General features: G+C 40.4%; 2 protein-coding genes across 2 annotated transcripts; one reads left to right on the forward strand and one right to left on the reverse strand.

The window, feature by feature from the left end:
* Positions 1-914: 914 nt before the first annotated feature.
* On the forward strand, positions 915-17228 carry LOC137098897 (fibronectin-like). Its single transcript, XM_067475600.1, has 31 exons — positions 915-1021; positions 1129-1150; positions 2348-2608; positions 2705-2977; positions 3119-3388; positions 4124-4384; positions 5109-5369; positions 5927-6187; positions 6318-6575; positions 6728-6988; positions 7062-7322; positions 7409-7669; positions 7818-8075; positions 8437-8697; positions 8786-9043; positions 9138-9407; positions 9624-9887; positions 10025-10282; positions 10373-10633; positions 10969-11226; positions 11352-11612; positions 12777-13034; positions 13151-13405; positions 13485-13748; positions 13829-14092; positions 14218-14478; positions 14613-14873; positions 14958-15248; positions 15812-16039; positions 16210-16263; positions 16422-17228. Exons 1-31 carry the CDS (start codon positions 971-973, stop codon positions 16703-16705), a joined length of 7470 nt encoding a protein of 2489 aa, XP_067331701.1. The 5' UTR covers positions 915-970; the 3' UTR covers positions 16706-17228.
* A 334-nt stretch (positions 17229-17562) lies between these two features.
* On the reverse strand, positions 17563-22985 carry prpf38b (pre-mRNA processing factor 38B). Its single transcript, XM_067474982.1, has 6 exons — positions 22561-22985; positions 21894-21962; positions 21569-21720; positions 21162-21222; positions 19710-19945; positions 17563-18937 (listed from the first exon to the last, which is right to left on the reverse strand). The coding sequence occupies exons 1-6, from the start codon at positions 22768-22770 to the stop codon at positions 18286-18288; spliced, it is 1380 nt and encodes a 459-aa protein (XP_067331083.1). The 5' UTR covers positions 22771-22985; the 3' UTR covers positions 17563-18285.
* Between the last annotated feature and the right edge of the window lie 361 nt (positions 22986-23346).

Below are 23346 nucleotides of genomic sequence, written 5' to 3' on the forward strand. Positions count from 1 at the left end.
TGATGCTATTTCTTAAAAATCCCAGAGATGGATAGAAAAATCACTGACTGGACTGAATTCACAAAACATGGAAGCAAGGAAGCATATTTAGTTCCTGCATGTGGACGGCACAAGCTACCTCATGCTCAGGTAGATACATTTCAGTATAATGATTCACGCATACAATGGTGCATATTGCACTGAATTAGGACACCAGCAGCTTATAGAGCTCAGAGAGAAGCCAGAGGTGTGTGTCTGTTGTCTTTGTTACATGTTACAACACACAACAAACTATCGCATTTATTCAAAAATCTTAACTAACTGGGGTGTAAGCGGGAGTGGGATTAATGTTTAAAGTGAGGTAAGCTTACTGTCACTGTTACTTTATAATGTAAGAAAAGACAGTAAAGACATCATCCATCACTGTTATGTTATTGCTTGTGGATCATCCTTTTTAGAGGGTCTGTAGAGGACTGATCTATTGTAAAGGTATTTTTGATGACGGCCCTCTAATTCTGAATCTATCATTCCACAAATGCCTAATGAGAGAGTATTTCCAAGAAATGTTACAATCCATGATGGTGCAGGGGAATTTACAGAGTTTGTCTTACAGGAGATCATATTTCATTGTGGACCACTCAGGCCAAGGATAATAATAACAATGCTGCCTAAGCTATCTATAGAATTAGAGTGTGTATAGTGGGTTTTCAGCATCGATGTTATGTTGATTCAGGGCAGACAAAGACCATAAGTTTGCTCTGGGGACATGGAGGTAAAGGGTGGGGGACTGAAAGCGCCCCCCACCTGTAATATACTAGTTTCCTTCTCATCGTGACAGGGAGCCCACAGGCATTGACCTGTCCTTGTTTAGGCTGTTCTGATTGGTTCCCATGAAGTTGATATACAGTGTTCAGCCTGTAGAGATTTCAGATAAGCAGCTGAATGCAGAGCCCATGTATGGATGTAACTTTCTGAAGCCGTTACATTAACAATGGATATGTACATGTTTTATTCTTCAGTCATTCTCATGTCTGTCATGCAGGTAATTATATTTTATGATTAGTTACTATAATTTATATTTTTATCATATAAACATTTGAAATTGTTTCTAATAAAATAATTTGATCTTTTTAATTCTTTTTTTTTTAGATAGAATATGTTTTGGGTACAGGTGAGTTTACTTTTGTTTTCAATCACTATAAGGCAGTAAGTATTAGGACTTTTTCAGATATAGATTATATCAAAAATGCTTAAATCTTTTCATTTCCATATATTTCACTTACTTTGTATTTAATAACATGTAAATATGCTATTGTCTTATAATTGAAAAGAGGGTGTTCAAAAAAACAATAAAAAACTGCCTTAAACAACAATTGTAAGAAGACAAACTGAAGAGATTTACTGCACAAAAATACCTGAGTAAATGTTTAAAGTAACTCAGTTTGTTGTGGTTATTTGCTGCAATTTAAATAAACCAAAAAAAGAGTAAACCCTAAGTTGGAAATGCTCAAACCTGCTGGACAAGGTTTTCACCACAAAAGAGCTACTGCCATCATTTATTAATTTATATCTTAATTTGTTAAACTGTTAGTTCTTGGTGTTATGACCTTAGCTATACTATTTAAAATATATGTGTATGAATACATTTCCTTTATGTAACAGGACAAAAACAGCAGTGGTATAACAATTATATATATATATATATAAATCAAAGACAAGAAAAAACAACAAAATCTGAACTAAAATTGATATAAAACTTTACAAAATGGATACAGTCTATGTAGGTAGTTCTGAATCTAGCCTGATGAAAGAGTAAACAGATGTTTTAGCGCATTCAGCTGAATTTTCTCTATAAAGTAAACCAGAAATGGACTCATTTGATTGTTACATTTGAAGCATTCATTCACCCAGACAATAGTTTTTAATAATTATCATGCAAACTTACCCAATTATATTCCAAAAAAAGACGATTATTTTTTAAATGTAACTTATTGCATCAGATCAATTAAAAAAATTTAACTTTCAACAAAATTCTCCACCACATGCTAAGTATCTCTGCTCATTTTTTGTGTTTTTGATAACAGACACCAAAACTATTATTATAATTATTATTAGCTTCTAATTATATTATAAATACACAATATTACACTTCTTTTAAAAATGTGTGAGGTATCTAATATTCACTTAATGTTTACCATTTTTTTAACTCCAGAGGAAAATAACATAGTTGGTAAATTCTGTAAGCTTGAACGCTGTGAAACTATCGGTAATCTAACATGGATAATATTATCATCTAGATAAAAGCACTTTTTATTGTTCTCTACCATTCTTAACATTAAGTAAAAGCTGTTTTTGTCTCCAATCTTAGAATGTACAATTCTGTCAGTAACGTCACCTTCAGCATCAACCCTAAATGTTGTATGGACCAGCTACCAAGACGCATCAGTTTATTTACTGGACTTCAGAGATGAGAACGCTACCAGCACCGCCCCAGTAGTGGCGGTGCAGTATGCTCCCAGCACTCAGGCGCTGGTTCAGGGATTAAGACCTGGACATGTCTATCAAGTCACGCTGAAGGTCTTACAGTTTTACAATGTTGTGAGCAGATGCAGTAAAACTGCCCTGACAGGTAAAAAAAATGGCATTTTTATAAGTAAGCACTTGTATATATCACAAGAATCCCCTTTCTGACTAATGTTGAATTGCTCATCTTCCATTCCCACAGTGCCGGCTGCATCTCAGATCACCCTTTCCAAACCTATTTCCAGTACATCTATAAAGTTTGAATGGTCAAGTGTTTTTGGTGCAGACAGCTACATCTTGCTTGTGGAAGAAGTAACTTTTGCTCAGATGAAACCTCCGGTTTTTAACCAGACCTTCACGAACCAGAGTGCACAAGTGAACGGCCTGACTCCTGCTTCAGTTTACAACAGTTACATTTACTCCTCCAACAGTGCTGGACTTGGTGCAAAAAGTTCTACAAAGACAATCATGACATGTAAGTGCTCTTAAAAGGTTACCATGAAAGGGCATTATTACTTAAATATTTATTAGATTGCTATCGTTGCTATGTCTATATGACAATGTGGATAGTGATTTGTATTTGCAGCAGATTAACACCTGTATTTTGTCTTGGAAGTGGTGCAGCCCCCAACTGGTGTGAACATTACGTTAACAGGAAAGAGCACGGCTCGAGTGACATGGAACGCAGTGAATAAAGTCCTGATCTATCAAGTGTCTGTGAGTGCCAGTCCCCAAACTGGCAAAGTCCCATTCATCAGAAATTCTTCAGTCACATTCATGGATATAACTAATCTGGCACCATGCTCCAACTACACCGTTGGGGTTTCATCACTCAATGCCTTCCTGTTGCCGGGGGAGCCATCCAATGTTACAATCTCTACAGCTTGTGAGTATTTTAATATTGGAAATGATCCATAAAATTTTACTTGACAATCTCTACCTTCATGATTCTACGTCTACTGATTTCAAGATGCTTTGCAGACATCACTGTGTCTGAGCTTATTCAGTTCGGACGGGAAAATGGTTCAAAATTCCCCCTGAATATTGCACAGGTCTAATCTGTAGAAGCTTGTTTGAGGTTACTTGGGCCCTTTTATATATTTTCACCAGCAGTGTGAACATTTAATTGGTGTGTTTTACACTGTGACAGTTCTTGCATTTGTGATGGGAGTAAAATACTCCTGGACTAGTTGTCAATAAATGTTTCTAACAACATAAATCCAAAAAGACTCATTTGAAATTGGTTGAGTATTAAATATCCATTGTGTATTTTACAGGTGTAGAGGACATCTGAGTTCATTAGTGAAACTCCTGTTTCCAAGCTTAGGATGCATAAAATGACTTGTCACCTTCAGTGGGCTGCCACAGAGGAACTTTTTACACCAAATTCCCTTCCTGCCACAACTCTCCCATTTTATCCCTTGTTGGCTGGGCAGGGCCACAACTGGGGGGGTGGGATTTGAACCCAATGATCTACCACTGAGCAACTGGGCCCCCTCAGGAAGCATAAAATTGTAGGACATAAACAATAAGGAATTTGGCTGTGTTTTGGTGTGTTTTGGAGCTTTTCTGGAAATCAGTTTACAGTTTTCACTAACATGTATCAATACCTTTTCTTCAGCCATTAACCCAGTGACAACCATCTCTGTGGATTACCTCTGCTCCAGCGGGATAGTAACAGTAACATGGGATTCGGTGTTTGGGGCCTCGTTCTACATCGCTACATTTTTCGATAGCACGGGTGCGTCGCGTAACTGTACGTCAGCCTCCACCAGCTGCCAGATCTCCAATGTCAAATGTGGTGAGACATATCAGGTTAATGTCACAGCCATCTCAGGTGACTGCAAGAGCAATTCCAACACCTCGGCCTCGTTTGAGACAAGTGAGTGAAGCACCCGGTCATGTGGAAAGTTTGTCATTTCTGTTTCAGGTCTCTAATCGTCTGTGCCACACATGCACACACCTCCTCATTTTACTTCTGTCTCTCTCGCTCTCTCTCACACAGACACACACAAACAAACACAAACACACTCACACACACTGATGACACAGTTCAAGCTTTTTGCCATAAATTAATCCTGTGGGAAACTATTCTGGTCCTTCCCATTGCGTCCTATGTTCTTTTCTCATGCTGATTAGTGTAACACACTCATTAGCAACAAGTGCTGTCATCCAGCATCGGTGGGCTCTCTTCACAGTCTATTGAAGTCAGAGAGTCATTCCAAAGATCCAAAGATTCCAAAGTATCATATCAGTGAAGTAAACACACACATATACAATCACAGTCCACTCAAGGAAACCTACTATCTGACACACACCTACTGTGTTATACAAGTCTATTTATTCCAGAAGTACGGAATGCAGTCAGAGTTAGTTATAGAATATAGTTCAAACGATGGAAAGTAAATTGCTATTTCTTAAATCTGCTGTAAATAGTGTGAATAATATAAACTAATATAAACTCTCATTCCTTTCTCAATGTATAGCCTTACTATCATTTTAGTATTATTTTCATTCAGCCAACTTTAGATGATTTCCATTTCCCCCTTTCCATTTCAAGTATCATTCACTGTGAAAGTATTATTCTGTCTCTCTGTTATCTCCAGTCCCCTGTGGTCCAGCTAATCCTGAGACCTATCATGACTGTTCCAGCAATGTAATTGTCTTTGGCTGGCAGCCCACCAACAACACCTTCTACTATGTGGCCATGGCTGTGGACAACGCTGGGGAAATGACTGAGTGTGTGACACTGGATAACACATGTTACTTCACTAATGTGGACTGTGGTCAGACCTATAACTACTCTGTGTATGCTGTCGGCTCTGAATGTAACACAGATATCAGCCAGCCTGTGTCTGTTCGTACTTGTGAGTAGGCTAATTTTGATGATATTCTGTGTACTTTTGTTGCAAGTCCAACACTAAACCATTCGACCTAACCTGATACAATTTAGTGCTTTTGCTGTTTTTTATTTTGAATTATTAAAAACACATCAGTGAGCCACACTGAACTGACTGACATGTTTCTCCACAATGATAAAAATGTCACATACTGTACTCTATCCTGCAAATTTGCTATAGCACAAAAGGTATAGCTCCTGATCCACTGCTGCAAGTATTTCCCAACAAATGCACTGTGCACCCCTGTTTGAAAAACATTGCTAGAAACTCCAGACTCCAGATGTTTTGGAAAATTGCTGAGCCTTATAATTTGTGTTAGTGACCTGCTTTTAAAGACTTATTTATTCAGCAGAAACAAATGGCCTTAGGACTTATTGCCAAATGAGAGTCTTTAAATGGCATTAATTGAAAATGTGGAAATGAAGTAACATCAGCTGTATCATTTACCTTTCAATTAAATATTATTGGTTAATATGATTCAATGCAATCTAAAATACAGTTATGTTTTGTTTCCTTCCCTGTAGCTCCTTGTCTACCAACAAACATACTCACAGAAGCTGACTGTGCATCTGAACAGGTGAACACAATGTGGGACACTGCTGCTGGAGCTCTATCCTACAGTGTAGAAGCAAAGGGGAACACTGGAAACAGCTACAACTGCAGTTCAAACTTCAGCAGCTGCACAGTGACTGGTGTGCCATGTGGTGAATCCCTCAGTGTGTGGATCATTGCCTCCAATGAACACTGCTCCACTAACATGGTATTGGGGGAAGTGGCTCAGACTGGTACGTACTGGGAGCTCTGTGATACAAATGTATCATAATCAGTGACATGTGTGAATGTGTGAAACATGTAACGTCTTCAATACTCCGACTTAATCGGAGATTAGACATTAAACTCTCCCTCTCTATTCAGCTCCTTGTAGGCCCACCAATGTCTCAGTATCAACGGATTGCAGCCAGGATTCTGCAATGGTTAACTGGACATCAAGCAATGGTGCCATATTTTACATTGCTGTTGCTCAGGATGCATATGGAAATATGCACACCTGTAATTCAGGGAGTACAAACTGCTTGATTACAGGACTGAGATGTGGCCAGAATTACACCACCCATGTTATCAGCACTAATTTCATCTGCAACAGGACAAGTGAAGAGGCCTACTTTAGAACAGGTAGGTAATAACTTCTGATCAGGAAAAAGACACAGTAGATTAGTATTTACTAAAATCTCAGATTTTCTATTTAAACACGTATTTTGAAGAACAATAATTTGGCAAAGTAATATTTACTGTTACTGCACTGAATCTGTTTCCTCTTCTGCCAGCACCATGTTCTCCAACCAACATTCAGGCGTTAAGAAACTGTGACACCAATGAGGCCCTGATAGTCTGGCAGAACCATCAGCCCACAGGCCTCTACACAGCAATTATAGAGGATCAAGAAGGAGCACAGCTAAACTGCACCAGTAACACAGTCAACAATTGTAATATCCTCTCTCCACCTTGTGGAAAGAGATTCAACGTCACTGTCACCCACAGTGATGGAAACTGTCTGTTCACCTCGACTCCTATCAGCATGGATTCAGGTAGTAAATGAACAGGGATGCATGGTATATGTCAGGAAGAATGATAACAAAAAAATTTTTTTTTTTCTTTTAGTGCCATGTGGTCCTAAGGATGTGGGGACCACAGTGTCCTGTGTTACAGGCGAGCTGACAGTCACTTGGAACACATCTGTCGCTACATTAAACTACACTACTATTATCTCCAGGGGAATGGGTTCACCTCTTCAGTGTAACTCTACAGAGACGCAATGCACCACGGGTGGCTTGTTGTGTGGAAGCACCTACAATGTGACTGTTTACTCCATTACTGGGACATGCTTTAGCCTGCCGAGCGCCATGGTCCCAGTGCAAACATGTAAGAAATGTTGATGTAGCCTCTTTAGATCAAAGATACAACTGTGGGGCTTTCTGGCAGATATCATCTTGTTTATTTCCCTTTAGTGCCGTGTCCTCCAACCAACATCGCAGTCTCGCCTAGTTGTGCTCCTGATCCTACACCTGTATCCTGGATGGCCAGTAACAGTGCAAAATACTACAATCTTGTCGCTGTAAGCAGTGGAGGTTACAGGTCAGAGTGCACAACCAATGAAACGTCCTGCACCCTCCCTGGGCTTCAGTGTGGGGATGTTTACACCATCGCTGTTTCAGGAGCTGATGAGTACTGTGTAGGCGAACCGAGCAACTCCATCACTTTAAAAACAGGTAACAAAACTCTGACCACCACCTTTGATATAAACAATAAATTGCTGAATTCGAAGAATTATGGTAAAATACTTAAAAAGAAGTATCTTAAACTAGATAGGTGATTACTAAATAGTAATTACCATGTGACATGTCTTTCTCTTTCCAGAGCCGTGTATTCCCACTAATGTGTCCAGTCAGGTGAGCTGCAGGGCGGGCATTGCTCAGGTGTCCTGGGTTCCCAGTGTGAATGCACTGAGATATAATGTGAAAGCCACGAGCAACGAACACATCCTCACCTGCACCAGCTCCAGCCCCAGCTGCACACTGAGTAACCTGATCTGTGACCAGGCGTACGACATCCAAGTGTCTGCCGCTGATGACATGTGTGTCAGCAGCCACAGTGCCCCAATCAGGCAGGACCAAGGTACAGTGAGAGAGAGGTCGGGACACATTTAACCAAACCTAACACAAATATTCTCTAACTACCTGTTACTCTAGTGTGGAAAACTATTTATTTCCTTAAATAAATTGTTCTTCAGATGAGAGTCAGATTAATACCACATTCATCTTTTGAGTAACAAGTCTATAGTGAGTACACAGTCAGCATAGCTTTGCATAAATATAGGAAACAGGGATAAATAGGTTGTTGGGTACAGACCAAAAGAACCCAAGATTTCACTGTGCTAACTATTCCTCTTTCCCCCAATTACAAATTTTGAGCTACACACCTTTTATGTATTTATTTAACTACTGTGCCAACCTGTTTTTCCTTCATCGCTCCACAGTCCCGTGTGTCCCCAAGAATGTGAGCGCCAGTCTGGTGTGTTTCAGTTACTCAGCACGGGTTACCTGGGTGGGAACCACCTCTGCTGTAGGATACAATGTGACAATGATGGACCAGGATGGAAACACATCCTTCTGCTACACCAATGCTACCAGCTGTCAAGTACATGACATCCAGTGTGGTAAAACCTACGACATCACAGTCACACCATACTCTAAGACATGCACTGGAAACCCAAGTGCAGTTTATAGCTTTGACGCAGGTAAGTAAGTACTTGATATCCATATTTAATGTTTCAAATTTCAGATAATAAAAATGGTATTAAAGCTCTGTTGCTCTGCTTTATCCAGGTCTTTGTGCTCCCAGTCACGTCACTGTGTCTCAAGCTTGTGACGTCAGCACTGTCTCTTGGTCTCCTGTAGTAGGGGCAGACAGGTACATTGTAAAAGCCACTGGAGATGATGGAAACACTTATTCTTGCAGCTCAAACTATTCCAGCTCATGCAATTTCACTGGCCTCCCCTGTGGGCAAAACTATGTTGTTACTGTTCAAACTCTGGACAGGGGCTGCTTGAGCGAGCCAAGCCCAGCAGTGAATCTGACGACAGGTGATCATTTAGGGTTCAAGGGTTAAAGGATGTGATGTTTCTCTCTTAAGATTGTTTTTAGCATAACGAATTCTTCCTCTGCGTATCTTCCTAGCTCTGTGTGCACCTGCTAACTTGACGGGCCAGATCGACAGTGACACCAACACAATTAACCTCACATGGGATCAGAGTCCAGTGCTTGGGGCCATGTACATGATAAAAAGTGAGGTGATAGGTGCCACACTCCCTCCTTCAGAGTACACCACCTTAAACACCTCATACACTTTGACAAACCTGCAGTGTGGAGAGAGATATACTATCCACGTCACAGCACAGGAAGGAAACTGCAGCAGAAGCTACAAACCAACCTTACAAATAAGCACAGGTATGATGTCTTTCTGTGGCAGCAACTTTAGTAGATAAAAATCTACCACAATATAAAACTAAGATATTTGTTTTACACATAATGGCAAAAAATCTGCACATTTTGGGGCTATTTTAATAAAAATTATAAAATATAAATTAAAAATAACCTCAACCTCACTGCCAGCAACAAGCAATCAATTTATTTAAGTTGGACACAATCCTCTCCTCTCTCCAGTTCCTTGTCCTCCTGAGAATGTAACTGTGGATCTGCTGTGTGGCTCCCACACTGCTGTCCTGTCCTGGGAGCAGAGGTCAAATGTCGACCTGTACGAGGCAACTGCCATCAAGGTGTCAGTGGGGGAAGTAAAGAAGTGCAACTCTACAAACTCCACCTGTCAATTCTCTGGTCTTGACTGTGGTGAGACGTACAACTTTACTGTAACAGCACATATCCAAGGCAGCTGCAGCCAGAACAGTGACACTGTGTCTACTGAAACAGGTAATGCAGACTCTAGTTAGTTAGTCATCAAGTCTAGTTAGTTTTCTAGACTATTTAGTTTTCATATGGTGTCTGCCTCATTTAGTGGTGCAACCTTAATCTTTTTCTATCTTTTTTCTGCCTTTTACGCCTCTTAGAACCTTGTCAGCCTTTAAATGTGTCAGCCCAGGTTTTCTGTCAGAGTGACACTGTCCAGATCTCTTGGTACCAAGCAAGCAGAGTTGTGAATTACTTCATTACGGCCACAGGGAGCCTTGGATATATGAACAGATATAACACAACCCAGACTCTTCTGTCAGCTTCTTTACCATGTGGGCAGGATTATAATGTCACTGTACAGGCACAAGGCAGCAAGTGTCATAGCATCTCCAGCAGTCCTGCCTCATTCAAAATGGGTATGATCTTCTAATTTACAGTACACATACAGGTTTTTTACTACATGCATGTGTTCTGACTTTATTTTCATACGCATCCTCCTTCCACAGCCCCGTGTATACCCCGCAATGTGACAACCTCCGTACAGTGTAACTTTAACATGGGTTCTGTCAGCTGGGAGCCCAGCGATGGTGCCAAAACATATGTTGTAGTAGCGACTGGCCTGGATACACACACCCACCAGTGTTTCACCAACACCACCTCCTGCACCTGGAATGACCTGCACTGTGGAGAGGAGTACACTGTTGTAGTGAGTGCCAAGGACGACAGCTGTAACAGCCTGCCCAGCAGCAGCTCTATCATCTCTATGCGTATGTTTTGTAAAGTTTGTTTAGAAATATTTGTAAATACACAGCAGTGGTTTATAATATGTGTTTACAATTTTTGAATAATTTCTCACAAGAATGAGTTTAAACATTTACAAACTAGGTCGTTTGGTACATACGTAATTTTCCGCATAAACTGTATATAGGTTGGTATATGAAATAAAAATAAATTCTATTCATAATTATTTTTGATGTTAATAAGGGCTAACAAGCTTGTCATTAAAGTATTTTTTCATCCACATCAGCTGGCAGACTACTAGCAAATGTGTTTGAAGACTCTTAATAGCAAATAACATATCCACCATCTTCATTTCCTCCAGATCCTTGTAAGCCCCTAAATCTGGTTGTCTCTGTGAACTGCAATATGAAAGTTGTATCTCTAAGCTGGGATGCCAGTATTGGAACAACATTTTACATGGTATCAGCAAACGCAGGAAACAAAACAAGCAGTCTCACCACTAATGTCACTGCTGCCACGTTCTCTGACTTAGCCTGTGGACAAAATTACAGCCTTAGTGTCACACCTTCCAGCCAGCACTGTCTTGGGACCTCCCTTGCAACAACATATGTACAGACATGTAAGTCAAACATCTTTGATATTTTTTGTCAGATATGAGTTTGTTTTGTTTTTGATGCAATCAGATTTTTTAAAAAATCACACAGATATAGCAGCAGAAGTGAGTTCTATATGTCTTCTCTCCAGGGCCATGTCCACCTTCAGGACTCACTACCACGCAGGACTGTGAGTCTGCCACTGTCAAAGTAACCTGGCAGGCCAGTGCTGGGTCAGACTACTACACAGCCAACATGCAGACTGACACTGGCATATCACAAATGTGCACGTCCAACTCTAATACATGCAGCATTCCTGGCTTGACCTGTGGACACAACTTCTCTGTGTCAGTGACAGCTTCTAACCAGCAGTGTAACACCACCTCTGCACAAACTACAAGTCTTATGTCAGGTATCGTTTTTTAAAAAGCTATTTATAATTTATATTTTTCAATGTGTTTTTGTCAGTTAAACCATAAACAAGTGTGCATAAGTACGTTATTGGCAAGTGGAGCTACTTTACAAGGTCTAGATAATGAAACAAAAACATCTCACACAACTGAGAGGACATCAGGAACAACCCAGGAACCATCATGGAACAGGTTTGCCATAAACTGCTTACTACTGGAACACCAGTGTCCATCCTAGACAGGACCCCCTGCTACAAAATCCTCACTTTGATGCTTGATTAAGGTTTGTAGCTGACCATGTGGAAAAGGAAAAGCCTTCTTGAGGAAAGTTATATGGGCAGATTAGACAAAGAATGAGTTGTTTGTCTACAATGACTAGAGGTATCTTTGGAGGAGTAAAGTTTGGACATTTAACCCCAGGAACACTCTACTTTCCGTTAAGCACAGTAGATTTCAGCTTAACCTCAAACTACACAGGTGAAAGTTGGATAAACTTCTGATGTTCCAACAGGACAATGAGCATAAACACACATCGAGGTGGCTGTAAAATGGATACAGCATTAAGCTTTTGGAATGGCCTTCCCAATGTGCTGACTCCAACCATATCAAACATATTTAGACTGAGGTTAAAAGCCAGCCTATGTCAGAAAACAAACGTACTTAATCGAGCTCCACTAATTTCCGCCACAGAAAGTGATTAAACTTCCAACCGGAGCTCTGCCAGAACAGTGCTGATGGCCACCAAGCACCTAAGCAAGTTTTAACTGTCCCTAAGCACGTTAGGGACATTCATCCAAATGGCGTGTTGTTTGTGTTGTTTTTATCCTTTACACCTGTAAAGGATAAATTCCAATGTTTTCATGACCTTCATGTCAGTGATGAGTGTGTGCAAACTTATGTTCACAACTGTGCATTTGTAAGCGGTAAAATGTCATCGTATTTAATAGTTTGACAAATGACTGAATTTTGCAGTTGAATGGAAATGGAAAACCTGTTTGGTGAACTATTCATTTACTACTTTTGAGCTGAACTGGATCATTCCTGCACTTATAAATACACTCATCATTGCTGACCTTCAAATTCAACAATGGTATCCAAGTTTTTAACCTATCACGTTTCTCACAGTATGTTAACAACTAACTCCGCTGTTTACCATTTATCTTCAGTGCCATGTGTTCCCACGGATGTCTCAATAGTGACGGGCTGTGCCAACAACACTGCTGTTGTGTCCTGGTCTGCCGGCTTTGGGGCTGTAGAGTACTTAGCAACGGCCCGCAGTTACCATAGCAACGTTAGCTGTCAGACCTCTGACCTCAGCTGTAGATTTGACGATCTCACATGTGGCAGCCAATACACTGTTCAGGTGGTGGCCGTAGGCAACAACTGCTCTAGTATCCCCAGCGATGCTCTGATGTTCAAATCAAGTAAGAGAGAAAAGCCTCATGAACACACTCTAATTCACTCTTAAATTTTGCTCTGCATGCAATTTGTTTCCAATTACAATGTGATGCTAAATATATAAACTGTCTCCTATTCAAAGCACCGTGCCCACCTCAGAACGTGAGCGCCCAGGTCAACTGTTTGTCCAATGACCTGACGATTTCTTGGAATGGCAACAGAGAAGCTGACCACTTTTTGGTTTCGATAAATGGAGGATTCACTAAGTTATGTAACACCACTAACACATCATGTTCCATCACTAACGTGACCTGTGGAAACACGATCACCGCTCAGGTCACCTCTGTCAGAGGCGACTGCAGCAGCCAGCACAGTGAGACCCAAAGCATCTTGACAGGTATAGAAACATAAAAAAGCATTAATTCCTTAAATCCATCCATATACTCACTAATTCACTGTTCATGTTTACTGCTTAGCTCCATGTCAGCCTCAGGGAATCAAAGGCAGCCTTGACTTTGTGACTAACTATGCCAGGATATCATGGGATGCTGCTTCTGGAGTGGACAGCTACACTGTGACAGCTGTAGATGGAACCACTTACAGCGCCAATTGCACCACTTCCAGTAACACTACATGTGAAGTGAAAGACCTGGAATGTGGTTTACTTTATAACTTCAGTGTTATTGCTAAAAACATACAGTGTGAGAGTCGGCCCAGTGCCATCATCAGCTTGCAGACAGGTAACAGATTTGACATTAAACATCCCATACATTCATTTCATGGTACAGTGCCACTTAATGAAGTCTGTCTCCTCCCACAGCCTCCTGCTCCCCCTACAATATCACAGCCTTCCCTCAGTGTGACAACTCCTCCATCCTTGTTGTGTGGAAACTGATGGGCGGAGTGGGAAACATACTGTACAAAGCCACAGCAGAAGCTAGTGATCACACATACCTATTTTGCTATAGCACAGGCACTAGTTGCTACCTGCAGGGAGCGCGTTGTGACCTCTCGTACACCATCATTGTAGTTGATTCTGCAGACCAAGGTGGAGCCAGAAGTTCAGCCTACAGTGTTACCATGGGTGCGTTTGTTTTTTACTCGTTTGCTTTGTGTCAGGTATTGTATTTTTATTATTTTTTATTTTAATGGATTCATGGCAAAACACTTTTTCCAGCCAACTTATACTGATTTACTTCCTTTCCACAGAGCCCTGTCCACCCAGCGATTTGACAATTAGTGCTTCCTGTGCGGACCACACTGCATTAGTGTCCTGGACTCCCTCTCCCATTGCTAACATGTACACTGTTGTTGCTCAAAGTGTAGATGGGCATGTGTATACTTGCAACAGCACCTCCAGTTCCTGCACCATTTCAATGCTCCAGTGTAACCAGCAGTATACAGTGTTTGTAACTGCTAGCAATGAGAACTGCTCCAGCAAGGCCAGTCAAAATGCAACATTCAATGCAGGTATTTGTATTTATATACACAAAAGACATAAGGAAGATCAATGCATCAACAGACTATGCACCCAAGAGACCCAGTGTGAGTAAACAATAGCAGATTCAGCAATGTCAGTATTAAGATTCTTTTCTGCTGTCCAGGTCTCTGTCCTCCTGATGGACTCTCAGTTACATGGTTCTGTAACAATCAGACAGCGTTGCTGTCATGGAGACCTATAGATAACGCTGTAGACTACTATGGCTATGCCCAGGATGGGAATGGAGACAAGCTCTATTGTCACAGTACAAATGACATCTGTACAATCAAGGGACTTAATTGTGGGACAATTTACAACTTCACTGTCCAGGCCTCCGATGGCACATGCAACAGCTCCTTCAGTGAGCCAGTGCAGAGGGGAGCAAGTATGTGAGCTACTTCATAATTTGGTAATGTTTGCACTTGAATGGAAAACAAGTTACATACACCTCTCTCTCACTCTCCATTAGCTCCCTGTCCTCCAGATGACGTTGCAGTGCAGCTGCTGCCGATGCAGATGGAGATCCAAGTTTTGCACTTCACCTGGACACAGATCTCCTGCAGTGACACTGAATACTTGGTGGAGTTAAGAGGAAGTCTGCTGGGAGACAGCCAGGCTCTGTTTAACATCGCTTCCTACTGGGCAAACATGACATACTTTGAGATCCCTCTTCCTTGCAGCTCATCATACGTTGCCACAGTGAGCAGCAGAAATGCTGCCGGAACCAGTCAACCTTCTGAGTCTCTCAACAGAACAACAGGTAAACAGCGAACCTGACTCATGGCTGACCTTTTCACAAGCCACACACAGATATAACTAAGTGCATAATATTGGTTGAAGGTTTTAGCTCCAGCTGTGCTCTTCCAATCAAAGGGAAACATTTAAAAGTAAATGGTTAGGGCACACTTCCCTTCTCGGTCGAACCTATTAATGTCATCAGAACAACATACAGGCATGAATCAAACAGCTAGATGGTTGCTTCAGTCCATCATGTAGGCCGATACTCCTACACAGCAGTTATGCAAATCAGCAGATGCCACTCTGTCTTTAAGTCCAAATGATATTTGAAATTCAGACATAGCTATGTGTGAAATGCAGAATTCTGACGTCTCAGTAGAAGTACTGTAATAAAAATTGGTACTTTGCGTACAACTGCTTCAGTTTCAGAGTCCAAGTATGCATGCTGGGTCACTGTTGTTACAAGACAGATGCAGATGCACAGTCTGTTTACTTTCATTGAAAAGCACCCATTAATTTAGTTGTGAAAATTTAATGTTATAGGAAAAGGCACAAAGCTTGAAGCTCTGCTTTATCTTTCCCCAGCTCCTTGTCCACCATCTGGGGTGGTATACCAAGGGGGCACAGTTTCATGGAACGCTTCAGTGTTTGCCACCACATACACTGTGTATGACAACAGTTTTACGCCAATGCCCCAGTTGTGCAACACTTCGGAACTGTCCTGCCAATTGCCTCTCAACACCACTTCCACTAACCTAGTGATAACTGCCAGGAACTCAGACGGAGAAAGTGAAGCTGAAATAATTGCAAATGGTAGGAGCAGTTGTGTCTCTGAGTGTGCATGGGGCGGGTGCTGGCCATAGATTTAGATCAGGTTACATTCTTAATTCATACATGATTAACCTGTACTAGGTACATAAAAATAAAAGACAGTGTACTTTAATATTAAAACAAATTAACCATTCTATTCTTGTTCCTTTTAGTTGTAAATGAAAGACGAAGGAAGAGAGATATCACTGAACAAAATCCAGAGACGGGTGAGTGTTTTCAAGGGCCACTAAAACAGTATCAGTATGAAAATATACCATTCAATGTGTTTAGTCAATTGGATTGTACTTTTTTAGTTAGAATTAATTCCTCATAGACTGCAGAAAAAAAGCCAGGATGTTATTCTCAACATGTTTCTCCCCAACAGGAGGCCTCTTAGCTCCAGTGCTGAGAGTCATACAAAGGACATCAAAAGTCATTTTTGTTGAGTGGTCTCAAGTGGATGCTGCTTCCCATTATAACCTGGTGATCAGAATGCAAGGTAGCTCCACTAAACCTCGGGAACTAACTGTGTATGAGGAGCATATCATTCTCACAGACCTGAGCCCCAACTCCACCTACTGTTTGTCTGTGTCAGCCGGGACCTCAGAAACCACTGGACCAGAGTCTGAGCCTTTGTGCACCCAAACTAGACAGGGGTTCGCCCTGTAAATCGAAACAATGCTCCTGCACACAAAGCTCGAGGTCTTACCACAATAAAATGTGATGGCCTTGATGGTCAAAGTGCTAGAGCTTTTTACATTAAAAGATAGAAACCTAACTCTGTATGTGGCAGAACATTGGATTTAGCATGAGCTGTTCAAATATTTACATTTCTGGGTTTAGTGCATGTTGGTCATGTAATTAAAGGCTAAAACTTAAATTGTTGCAATAGTTCAGCCATTGCTAACAATACAAGTTACATAGTGGGAAGTCTTTAGAATAATGTTACTTTTTTTTCTATAAAAAAACACTGCCCTAGGTTGAGGTTGTGGATTTTATATCTTATGTTTGTTCCATATGTATTTTATATCTTATTCATCTTTGTAAATGATATGTTGATCACCTTAATGGCAATGTAAAGATGTAAAGTCTCTTTTTGCCATTTCTAAGTGTGTTTCAAAGAAAATTGTTTTCAATCTAAATTCTAATAAAGCTATAAAAATATACCCACCTGGCAGTTTAGGCAAACCTGGATAAAACTACAGCAGTCCAATACAGGAAGCAGGTTCTGATATTTAGCCTTGCCTGATTTACAGGACAAAAACCATAGACTACACCTTCCAAAATAATTATGCAGGTATTTCAATACCTTTCTAAAATAATAACACATATACAGAACAGGTAGAATTTATCACAGGACTGTGGTATTCCACTACACTAGTTTAAACTTTGTATAAACAGTTCCAACTGTGTGTATATTATCTGCATTTAGACTTTGTCCATTTTTCCTGAGTGCAGTACCCATCACTTTCCACAGTAATCGGTGCTTGTTTGGCATATTCCTTTTCCTTTAAAACAACAAGAAATTATTCTGAAGAATCTTTTATTAGAAATCAAAATGCAACAGAGCAATAATCCAAACACAGCACAAGCAGGGATCAAGTGTGTGTGGTAACAATTACCCTTTGCAGACGGCCCTTTAGAAGATTAAAACATTTTCAGGCTGTCTACACACAGTCATGGACAGAATTACTTTGCACTGAGCCACTGTCAGTCCAAATCACCACTACGCTCAGAATTTGAACCTCAGCCGTTCAGTTTGAACTTTTCAAAGAATGTTTAATCAAAAATATAGTGAACAAAAAAAAAAGGTTAAATATGAAGAATATGAATTTATGACTTTTTGTACAGTTATTCATTATATGATGACAGTGTTGAGCTGAGTTTTCTGGCACTCACTGTGCCCAACCTAACAGTGGATGCAATGCTGACCACTTGGCGTGTATAGACAGCCTCCGGAACATTATGTACAAACCCATTTCTTCCCGGGGCAAATGAATGAACAGTATAAAATTAAAATGCCATTTTTCACTTTTTTAAATTTCAAGTGAAGACTACCAATGGTCTAATAGGGAGTGAAGAAGGCAGAAAAAACAAACATAAAGCAACTTTACATTGGCAAAGACAACAATGCCAGATGTCAGACGTGCTTACATTCCTTCTTTTTAGCACAAGTTAAAGACCAGACAACTGGGTAGGAAAAAGAAGAAAAACACAGGAGTAGAAGAAATATTGCTCCAAGGTGATATTTACTCAGTGCTCAGACTCCTTCTGCGCTCACTGTGTTTACTATGATCATTGCTAGACTCACGCTGATGATGACTCCTCTCTTTGCTACGACTACGTTTGTGAGAACGCTGTTCTCCATCTCTCTCCCTGTCTTTCTCTCTGCTGTGGCTGCGCTCTCTTTTCCTGCTCTTCTCTTCTCCCCCACTTTTGTGCTTTCTCTCCCTGCTTCGACTCCGACTTGACCTTTTGCCCTTCCTCTCTTCTCTGTGCCTTTCCCTGTCATCTTTATGCCTCCTGTCATCAGTCTCTCCTCTGCTCTTTTTGTCTCTGGATCTCTCCCTCTCACTGCCTCTATCTTTATGGTGATCCCTGTCCTTCCTCCTGGTCCTATCATCTCCACCGTCTCTTTCTTTGTCTTTGCGTTCACTCTTCCTGTCTCGGCTACTGCTGTGACTTCTTTTACGTTCTCGACGGTCTTGGTTCCGCTCTGCGCTGCGCGACCGTCGTCTTTCCCTGTCCCGATCCCTGCCCTCCCTCTCCTTCCTTTGCCGGTCACGTTCCCTTTCAAGCTCTCGATCAAAGCTAGGGCCACGGCGGTCTCTCTCGCGATGGTGGCTCCTGCTTCTTGACCGTTTAGGCGACCGCCGAGGACTCGGTGTCCGTCTGGGTGTCCTAAAAAGAAAATTATCATTAGCTTCAGACAATTCATTCGTGCATTTTTAGATATTATTGAATGCCATTGGCTCAACTGGAACAGCTGACCAGCCTACCCATGATACAGAGACACAATCAAACAATAGTGACCTATGTGTAAACAGACACTATTCAGAAAAACAAGTTACAGAACCTCTATGGGTGTATTATTGGTAGATATTGGCTTTTAAACCAATCACAAGTTTTGGTAACTGTTTCCTAAGTTTCATGATCTGATCTTGCAAAAGACATTAGTTTCCAGTGATTTTAAAGTTTACATGAAAAATTACAAAAACGATGCTGATTATTTACTCTGTACAGCAGTTTAGTACATTCGTCTTAGAAATTGTAAGCATAACAACATAATACATTTTCTATCCAAAGCCAGCAGTCTGAATCCCTGTGAACTCATTTCAAATACAGTGCATTAGTAATATTCATTAAACACTCTTAAACATGCAGTAACAGTGGGAGCTGAAGTTTCAGTGTAAAACCAGCTACAGCCACACATATTTAAGCAGATCATAGGAGCTAAGAGCTAATTATACACTATGAGCTAACAGGGCGGTTTCCATCTTTAGATAATAAACATACATATTAGAATCTTTTCTGACATTCATGCAGTTTCAGGCACAATAACAACTTTTAAAGTTGATCTTATGGGTATTCTAGGTAGTTTTCTTCCCCAAAAGCTGCATACGCATGTTGAAAACGCATCTACAAGTTAACACAAAAGCTTTTACTATATTACCTGGAGCGGCGCCGTTCCCCTTGCCTCCCTGACTCTGCAAACGTGGCTTCATCCTCCTGTGTTTCTTTCGGAGCAATCTTACGTGGCCTCGCCTTTATCTGCTGGTCAATAATCTTCTGGACAGGCACTGGGATACGGGGGAACAGAGTAGAGAACCACTCCAGTTTGGTCAGGAAGGAGCGCAGCATCTCTCCAATGGTCATCACACAGCCACCACCTGCCTTCACGTCAAGCTCCTAGAACCAAACAGTGGGAAAGAACAACACGAAAACTCAATTAACAAGCAGGCAGGGAGTAAGGTAAATCTGATTTTTTTTCTTTTAATTTAGCCTCAAATGAAAAAGCAAATTGTGATGACCAAGTACTGAGCCTTCACCTCTGTTCATCTAGCTTAATCTCCTCTATCAAACAAGTGTGCCCGGCTTGACTTCAGCTTATTTTTTTAAGTAGAAGAAACAAAACCATAAATATCAGAAAAAGTTTGCCTTATCTAATCTGACAATTCCTATATTGTGTATTTACAAAGTGAGATTGAATAATTAAGCAAGTTATTTTATGTTAGCTCTCCCCTCCATTTCCTTTGTATCATTTGTTTAAACAGCTCCTTCAAAAGTTAGTTATATTTACTCTTTACTGTCCATAAATGATGGGAATGGAGAGCAGACACACATCCTCACTAAAGGGACACAGAGAGAGAAGCCTTGGCTTCCTTTTTCAGTCTCTCAACAACACATTAAATTATTGAGAATAAAAACTGCCCGCAATGTAAGCACAGGTTTGAGTAAGTAGGTAAGTGCACACCAGTTCAATAGTTATAAACTTTATATGGAAGAGAACAGCTTCTTTGCACTCACACACACAAACCAACAGTGCTGAGATACAATATCCAATTCACCTGCTGCACAATGGGCATCTAAAGAAAAAAACAGGGGAATTAACCAGTTGGATGGGAAATAATAATTTATGATCAATTCAAATATAAAAGCAACAGAACATCATAGGAGGCCTGGTTGCACAGCCTGGGATCAAATTGCATTTTCATTAAAATGGAGAAAGTAAAATAGTTGCATGCAAATTTTGAAATATGTTATTAAATTTGTGTTTGTATGAATCTGTGCGAATTCTCCAATTGCCATTTATCCCAAATGTTGTTTTGTGCAACAAGTCCTGATAATAACTTGATAATAAGAGCATGCCTTAATATTACCAGAAGAATTACTCAGCATCATATATAGTACTTACCCTGATAAAAATCAGCAGCAGAGCAGTGAGCAAGTAACTTAGCTACTCGGGTTTACAAGACAAAACTGGGGACAATTAAGCCAAATGAAGGCAAAGGTGAAAAATCAGCTATGAGCATCACAAGCAGGGAAACAGACAGTTTGTAGTGTGTGTAGTCTGTGTACTTAATAATGAGGAGAAAACATTAAATTATTACCCGGGGTGACATACCTCCTCATCATCCAGGAAGTCATCGTACCAATCTATCAAATCTGTTGGGGGCTGAGTGTATCTAAGCCACAAAAAAAAACAGATTAACACAATATGAACATTTACATGCCAGATATTCAAATACTGCACTGATTTTTATTGTGTTTTATTGAGTTTTTTATTGAGTGTTTTCAAAAACGTTTAGCACTCAGGGTGTAGAGCAAATCCACACAGAAATGTAGTAGAATATTATTAATTACATCTAATATTATCTGTAGACTCACTTAACACACAATTTCATAATTTTGAAGAGATGCTGCATTAACATTTTTTACTAAAATGTTTCTTTTTTCTATTTTTAATGAAAATGTCCAAATGTGCAAAAAAACCAAAAAACATTACTGTGACTCTGTCACAACCCAACTCACCTTATGTACATGAAGCCAAGTGCTCTGATGTATGGAGAATCTGTGTGTGTGATCAGGCCCATCAGTTGTTTCCGAGTCAGCTTGAGAGTAAACAGTTTGTATAGAAGACAAAAAGCAGTAGAGACAATACCGCCAGTCCCAACTCCACGTACCTGACAAAGAAGATTATTATATAATTATTAGAATAGTAATTCTAGTCCTACTGATTTTTTTCCACAGCTAACTGGCCTTAGCTGTGAGTCTTATAAAGTAATTAGAAAAATACCGAGGAAAATGTAGAGGGGGAAAAGATGGGGAATATAAAAAGCACGTACTTCTCACTTACCCCTCCGCACATTCCAGTCTGGCCTGCAGTCTTTCTGCTTCCTTTTTCCCAAGGCTCAGCGTGAGTTACCTGTCGGCACACTAACAGCATTAATAAGCTCGTTTACACACACACACAATCACAATCACACACACACCAACCAACCGTGTGGGACAGCTAATGCGGAGTCTCCCCGAGGATTTCATAATAATGCCGAGACAATGCCTGGACGTTCCTCATCCAATTCAAAACCAACTTAAATGGTGTTAAAGACTGTTGGACTTTCGTAGCAAATACTTCTTTTGAATTATAGACAAAAATTAGTTTTTAAAATACAAGCATTAACTGTGTATGTTATAGTTTTTAACAGCAACAAGTAACACAAGTAATTTTAAGTAGCGTGCTTAACCGCTAGCGTTGTTAAGTTATTTGCTGGCTTTCAAGTTGCTAATATGAGCACTAAGTTAGAGTGAAAATAAGTGACCAGCTAACGATACACGAAACAACTCAAATCTTTTGAGTCCTGAATTCGAGCTAATGTTACGTTAGTTAAAACGCTGTCTATTCTCAGTGGTACTTGTTAGTTAACAAATGCAGTACACTGCTACTACAGAAGCTAACGATATATTCACTACACAGGTATTACCTAACTAGCATGCGGATTAGCATTTGCTAACGTTAACGTTACCTTGAAATAGATTTCGTCCACAACTTCATGGTAAGTTTTTAGTTCATAAAGCTGAACTTTAAAATACGGCGAAGACAGGACATTGGTAAGAATCATTGGGTTGAGGTTCATAGTCTTTTCGTTGCCCCACAGGGGCAGTACATTTCCATGTTTTCCTGCTGCAGGCTTGCTAACGGCCTGTGTTGGTAGCTGGTTTCCGACGTTAGCCATGTTAGCCGAATCCCACGCCGCTACACTTTGGTTACAGTTTACGCGAGGGGGTTTCCGATTACAAATCCATTAAGGTTAATTGGCGATTTGCCTGTTTCTAACGATTTTGTCCGTTTTCTTGATGGCGATTTAAGGTTAAATCGGTGATAATAACTTCCCGCCGTCTTTCCACCTAACGTAAAATGCCGTTGCGAGGTGGAACCGGAACTGTAACGTTAGTGGTGCAGCGAGGACGGATTGCAGTCGTTAACTCGGTGAATGTTTCCTTTTGCAAATAAAAGCACAAACCCACACATCAATTTGTTTACATTGATTAACTTATGGCATTCAGGATTTCAGTACAGATAATTTGTTGGTCTAAATAATATATTTTGATATTGGAAGACGTTTAGTTATTTTTCTTCTCATCAATATACTCAGCACACTCTTATTTTGAAATAACCGCGTTCTCTATACCGGAAAACGTTTTCTCAAACTTAGTGTTTTTTCAGGCTGGCTATAAATTTAATTTTCCAACGACAAAATTGCTGTTTCATTAGAATTAGTACAGAACAATGCAATAATAGTTTATTTGGT

Source organism: Channa argus, chromosome 14, assembly GCF_033026475.1.
Source record: "Channa argus isolate prfri chromosome 14, Channa argus male v1.0, whole genome shotgun sequence".
Lineage (NCBI taxonomy): Eukaryota > Metazoa > Chordata > Actinopteri > Anabantiformes > Channidae > Channa > Channa argus.

What these genes read in the sequence shown, in the direction of transcription:
- LOC137098897 (XM_067475600.1), top strand. Translation starts at nt 971, where the DNA reads ATGGATATGTACATGTTTTATTCTTCAGTCATTCTCATGTCTGTCATG. An exon ending in TACAAAGACAATCATGACAT is followed by an intron (nt 2,978 to 3,118) that starts GTAAGTGCTCTT and finishes TTGTCTTGGAAG; the next exon opens with TGGTGCAGCCCCCAACTGGT. An exon ending in AACCTTACAAATAAGCACAG is followed by an intron (nt 9,408 to 9,623) that starts GTATGATGTCTT and finishes TCCTCTCTCCAG; the next exon opens with TTCCTTGTCCTCCTGAGAAT.
- prpf38b (XM_067474982.1), bottom strand. Translation starts at nt 22,770, where the DNA reads ATGGCTAACGTCGGAAACCAGCTACCAACACAGGCCGTTAGCAAGCCT. An exon ending in AGACTGGAATGTGCGGAGGG is followed by an intron (nt 21,721 to 21,893) that starts GTAAGTGAGAAG and finishes CTTCTTTGTCAG; the next exon opens with GTACGTGGAGTTGGGACTGG. An exon ending in ACTTCCTGGATGATGAGGAG is followed by an intron (nt 19,946 to 21,161) that starts GTATGTCACCCC and finishes GTTTGGTTCTAG; the next exon opens with GAGCTTGACGTGAAGGCAGG.